Source organism: Lycium barbarum, chromosome 3 (assembly GCF_019175385.1).
Source record: "Lycium barbarum isolate Lr01 chromosome 3, ASM1917538v2, whole genome shotgun sequence".
Taxonomy (NCBI): Eukaryota; Viridiplantae; Streptophyta; class Magnoliopsida; order Solanales; family Solanaceae; genus Lycium; species Lycium barbarum.
In genome coordinates, this window is record NC_083339.1 from 130,345,047 (window position 1) to 130,351,215 (window position 6,169).

At 36.8% G+C, this 6,169-nt stretch overlaps 1 protein-coding gene across 1 annotated transcript; it reads left to right on the plus strand.

Annotated features, from left to right (window-relative positions):
* The first annotated feature begins 4,469 nt into the window (after positions 1-4,469).
* Positions 4,470-5,570, plus strand: LOC132631351 (uncharacterized). The gene has a single exon (XM_060346933.1). It carries the CDS (start codon positions 4,470-4,472, stop codon positions 5,568-5,570), a length of 1,101 nt encoding a protein of 366 aa, XP_060202916.1.
* The last annotated feature ends 599 nt before the right edge of the window (positions 5,571-6,169 follow it).

Genomic DNA, 6,169 nt, shown 5'->3' on the forward strand with positions numbered 1-6,169 from the left:
GGCTTGAAAAAAAATCGGGTCGAATTGAATTATTTTAATGGATAAAAAATTATTTAAGGGGAAAATAATTTTGAAGGGATGAAATGATGCCACGTGGCAAGCTGTTAGACATAGTGAATAATTGACCCATAGTATATCGAAAAGTTCAGGGTAATTTTGGCCCTTTTCCGTTCTCATATTCTTAGCCGTTGTCTTCCTCGTTGCCTCCTTCCTATGCATCTCTCTCCTACCTTCTCTTTCTCCGACGGATCAGATTGTTTGTCTCTCTAGATATCCTTCTTTCTGTACACTTATTCTATTTTTTTAAATGGTAAAACACAATTTTTAGTGATTATACTGCTGTTTGCTAAAGCTTCAAATCTGATATTATAGTTCCTTACAAATTAATATATGTTCGTCTTTTGCTTTCGTGTGATAATGCCTCAGAGTTGCGAGTTGAGTTATTGATAAAAACACGTCTAGACTATCACCTTTTCATATCTCAACTATGCATGGTTCTATATCACTTCTTTTGTATTAAAACACACCTTCACGTTGAGCTGGCCTTCACGTGCTTGTTGTCAATTGAGTTTTAATATTTGACCAACTTAGCAACAACAATGACGGACTCAGAATTTAAGGGTCGTGGGTGTCTTCTTTTCTTTAAAGCCTATACTTAGGCACAAGAAACGAGGGATGGAAAGCTTAATTTGAGCATGATTAGTTAAAAAACTAAAAAATGTTGGGCGGGAGGTTCGAACACAGGTCCCCCAACCAAAGCATCCAGCTGTTTTATGGGTTTCCGTGGTGCTTTTATAATATTTATATCACTTTCATATATTTCTTATATAACTACACCTAGCTCGCGTCTGGTTTAACGGGTGTTGGAGTACCACTAAATTACACATAGGTCCCCTGAGCATTGAGATGTGTTTTAATACAAAGGGAGTGACAGTTTAGGTTGGTAAAAGGAATAATTGATAGTTGAGTTATGAATGTCGAAAAAAAAGTGATAGTTTAAGTGTGTTTTTACTATTAACTCATACTAATTTGGATTTGAGTAGTTGGGATAAGTTTCCTGAAAATTTAAATGACTTAAAAAAAGCATTTTTTAAACATTCAGTTTCACATTTAGTTGAAAAATTGAATTAAAGGTTAAATCTATTTTTTGTGTTCTTAAAGAATAGGATAATATGGAGGTCTATGCGGAAGATTGTAGAGTATTAGCATCCCAATTGAAGCAGCAAGGGAAAGAACTTAGGCTCAAAAGAAGGTAAGCTTTTTTATTTCTCTGATATCAGTTTAACTCTTCATTCGAATTATGCTATAGTTGAATTTTCATCATTTAATGTTTGCATTACAGTGATGATCCTTTCCAATTTTGGTTGTACCTTTCTTCGTCTAATACTCCATCGGTCTCATTTTATATGAATGTGTGACTGGTTTTATTAATTGTTTTTTGTTTTCATAATGTTTGATTGGATATGGAGGTAGAGATGAAATTGACTTTTTTTATAAATGAGAAATTCCTGAGGGGCAGTAGTTCAACCCCTCTATCCTTCTCCACTTAAATACCATGTTTTGTTTGTGACAAGGTTTGAACCCTTGACATGCTAACCCACACATCCATGCTGCGCTCTTACCACTAGACTGAAGCTCTAGCCCGTTTGAGATGAAATTGACTTGCATATTACATAGGTGGCAGTGGAGAAACTATTAAAGTAAGAGCTGAAAAATTAATTTGATAGACAAAAGATCAAAATATAAAATATGTGTAATTTGTGAAAGTATGTGCACAAACCTTTGTACAGTTTTTACACTGAATAAATTTACTTGGCAAAAAAAGAAGAATAATAATTTAATGAATTTTAATTTTGTAAATTTGTATGTGGAAGAATGCTGGCCAGTCAAGAACGTCCACATCCAAAAGATGAAAGTAGCGGAGATGAGGATGCTTAGGTAGATGTGTGGCCATACTAGGAGAGATATGATTAGAAACGAAGTTATACGGGACAAGGTCGGAGTGGCCTCTGAGGAGGACAAGACGAGGGATGTGAGACTGAGATGGTTCGGGCATGGGCATGTGAAGAGGAGGCGTGAGAGATTGGCAGTAGCAGGAGTTAGGAGAGGTAGAGGTAGTCCAAATAAGAACTGGGGGAGGTGATTAGACAAGACATGGCACAGCTTCAGCTGACTGAGAACATGACCTTAGATAGGAAGATTTGGAGGTAGAAAATTAGGGTAGAAGGTTAGTGGGTAGTTGAGTTTTTGTTGCTATGTGTAGGAGAGGTAGGAGACTAGCCTCTTCGTCTCATCTTCTCCTTTTCTTAGTAGTATTATTTAGGTATCGCGTAGATCCCCACTCTTTTTGAGCCGAGGATCTAACGGAAACAACCTCTCTACCCACAAAGGTAGACGTAAGGTCTGCGTACATCCTACAACCCCACTTTGTGGGATTACATTGGGTATGTTGTTGTTGTTTAGATTCATGAAAACTGCGTAGAGAGAGAATATTGTCAAACATTTTAGGATGTTCTAAAGTGGGTAGACTGTCATATAAAATTGGATAGAGGGTGCAATTTTCATTGTATCAGTAATGCAGTACAAAGTGTTTGTGGGAATAATCATTATTGAGGATTATTTTTGGCATAAAAATATTAATTTTGCCGGTGGTTAATGGATTTGCATTTATCCAAAATAGAGCAAAAGAAGATGGAAAGACTCAAACCTCCCGGTGACATGTGAGAACTTTCTTTCTCTTTTAACTTTTCTGTATATTTTCTTATAAAAAAACTTCTTTTGGCCTCTTGTATAAGTGTTTTCCTGGTAAATAAAAATATCTCTCCGTAGAAAATGCATTTTTGCAATTGCACTGCTTTCGTATTGTTGAATATTTGCAAAGTTGACGGTTTCATTTGACTGCAGTACTGGAATGCGATGTTTGTTAATTTCATTATAGTTTTCTAGACTCTCCCTTTGACATTTCCTTCTTTTGTTAGCAAATTAGGGAACTCATATTAAAGATCACTAAGTAAAAGTTCTGTTTTACATCTACTGAATGTTGAGATTCTTCCATTGATTGGTTTGCAGACCATATTGTAATGAATCATATTTGAATGGTGGTCTATGTAGCTCATGGAATTCTGAATTTGATATTTGGAAATGAGATGAACGATGACATGTGTTTGTGGTCCTTAAATTCAGCTTCTACAAATGTGGATTGCATTTTTCTTAGGCTAGTAGTGTATTAAAATGTGACACCTCGGCAAGTTCAAGGACAAAAGGAAATTACAGGAAAAGCCAATACCAAGGATAAACTGTGCAATAATTCACAAATATCAGAATTTTACAACCACTTCTTATTCCACATAAAAGATGTTTCCTAGACCAGGTTTTGATAGAAGTGAAGTGAGTTGCGTTTCAACGTTTCTTACGCGCAAAAATTAATACGTCTCTACCTTCTGGTGGACAATTTGTATGCTGGATTATTCCCATCATGTAAAATTGTAGCTTCACCAGAAAAAAAGAAAGACAGTAAATCTGTTCTGAGCTGACAAGATAAGATTTATGAACCCCTTTATTAGCCAGCCAGGGGAGAATGTTTAGCAGGGGAAGAAAATGGAGGACATGGAAAGTATTAGACTTAATGCACACATCTATTAAGGCTCATACGGTGTTAAATGCTGTAGTGATGGTGCAGTTGGAACTTCTTTTTTAAGTTGAATATACAGAATCATGAAAAGCACTGACTACAACAGTGCTTTCTATTGTACTTGATGATGAACCAGCAAATTTATCTCCTTGACTTGGCTCTTTTAAAGCATTGTGTTTTCTTGATGAAAGTTTCTTTCTGATACTCTTTCTATGTACTTATTAAAAGTGTACACTACTGTAGTGCATGGGTTGCTCTTATAGCTGATAACTTGGTATGCATGGTGTTATCTGGATTCATATTGCATTAGCATAGGTTGCATGTTGTTTTTCAAGTAAAGTTTTGCACTTCAAACTAATCCTCTACTCTTTTGTCTGTATTTGCAGGAGTTTACCTGAATCATTGCTTAGAGAAGATGATGTAAGTGTTCTTTCTAATGCTTGCTGATGTAATTACATACTGCAACTCAAAGTTGATAAAACATATCGACTGTATCTCTCTTGGTTTTTTTTTTTTTTAAATCCAAATGATACTGCTCACATGTAACTTTTCAAGCAAAAGAGTTAGAGTATCATGCACTCCCTATTTCAGAAAAACCTGTTTCTTTGTTTGTATAGAACATTATCTGTTGTTTCTAAACTGAATCTCAAAGTGTTTTCCCTCACTAAGCCGCTATATTTTCTTTGTGCCCTAATTACAGTTACATTACGCGAACATTCAAACTTCTGTTGCGGCATTTGGAGTGGATAAGGGTGAAAGGACATACCATGGTGCGCCAGCCACGTTGCTCCCCAATTCAGCTGAGAATTTGAGAGTCACTTCTTCCATGCTTGATAAGATGAACAACAAGGGGCTATGCTATATTGCAGAGACTGTAACTGACGGCTCAATTACTTTTGAGAAAACCAATTGGCAAATGAGAAGGATAATCAAGCAATTTCTTCCCAAAATTCTCCATAAGCATGATGGTTCCAGTCAAACTCGAATTAAGCAAATTTCTCAACTCCTCAAAAATCCTCAAAACTTCCGTGCTAATCACGGGGCTTCTTGTTTTACCTCAGAATCCTTTCGCAGTGCTGCTATTTATGTTCTGGATAGACTCAAAAAGCTGTGTCCTCGAACTGTGGCTAAAATGCATAGGAATCTGAGGGATGTCACAGATTACGTCCCTAAGACGCAATCTGAAATAAAAGATAGGAAACGTTTAGTTAAAAAAATCAAGGGAATATCATTGAAAATGTTATCAGACTATGAAGAAGGGGATGGGCCACCAGAGCCCCTGGCGAAGGCTTTGTCCGTAGCAGCCTTAATGCTAAAACCAGAACTTGATTATTGTCCCTCTCAAATGTTTTTCCAAAAACTTTCTATAGATGTAGAAGCATTGCAGAATGATATAGCAAAAGCAATCAGGATTCTAAGTGATAAAAATGAAGTAAGTTTCGCAGAGCTGAGAAAGTTGCCTCTTGTGCTGGATTTTTATGATCAAGCTGTCATAGATAGTGTTCGTTTGCGTGTGAATGTGAAGAAACTGTTGACTGAATATCTTCTCGAGTGCAGCGACTTGCAGTCTATCCCTGAAAATTTACTAGAAAGTCTAGCTATTATTAACAAAACATCTAGGCATGCATCTCGGAAAACTTACTCAAACAAGGAGGTAGAAGAAGAAGTAGAATGTGTGCTGACTATTAGTGCTCAGAAAAAACAAGTTGTTTGGGATTTACTCACTCAATGTGATGTCAGTGAAGATTTTGCAAATGCTTACATGGAGAATGTAGAGGAAAGTTATTATGAAGGTGGTGATGAAGATGAGCATCTTTCTGATCTTCCTCAAAATTGCAGGTCTGATCCTAATGTCTCATACAGCCAAGCAGCAAGTGTCGGCAATATAAACCAAAGCAATTCCCACTCACCAATCACTGCTGTCTGCTGTTCGAGATGATGGTTTATCCTCTCTGCTTTCACCGAAACTCAAGTCGAGCGTCAAACTTGAGTCAATGTATATGGATGATACTGATTCAGTTCATTCCCATTGGTTTAGCAATTCCTCATCATTCTTAGAATCAAAAGCTTCTGAAGACGCAAAGAGTATGAGTGGTATAGATTACCATTTAAGAAGCATAGGCCAACAGGAAGGAAGGGATTCATGCCCATCTATGTCAACTAGAGATCAAAATAGATTTTCTACATATTTCTCGCCTAATAAAGAATCAGGCAGGAATGATATGGAGGAAAAAGGAACTGCAGGGGACTTGGGATGCAGACCACCAAAATTTACATCGGCCGAGTGTTCAGAAGAAAAAGATGTATCGCTTCACAGACAAAACTCGAGTAAAAATCAGTATCTTCTTGTCCAGGAAGGTTCTGATGAGACAAGTATGGTTGCTTATAGTCTTGTCCAGGAAGGTTCTGATGAGACAAGTATGGATGCTAAATAAGTTTGCTGAGTTGGATGGGTTACAGTTAAATGAGGATGATGTATCATATCTCCAAGGCAATATTTCAGATCCCCAAAATGAAGATACTTGAACACTGAACTCT

What these genes read in the sequence shown, in the direction of transcription:
- LOC132631351 (XM_060346933.1), top strand. Translation starts at nt 4,470, where the DNA reads ATGAACAACAAGGGGCTATGCTATATTGCAGAGACTGTAACTGACGGC.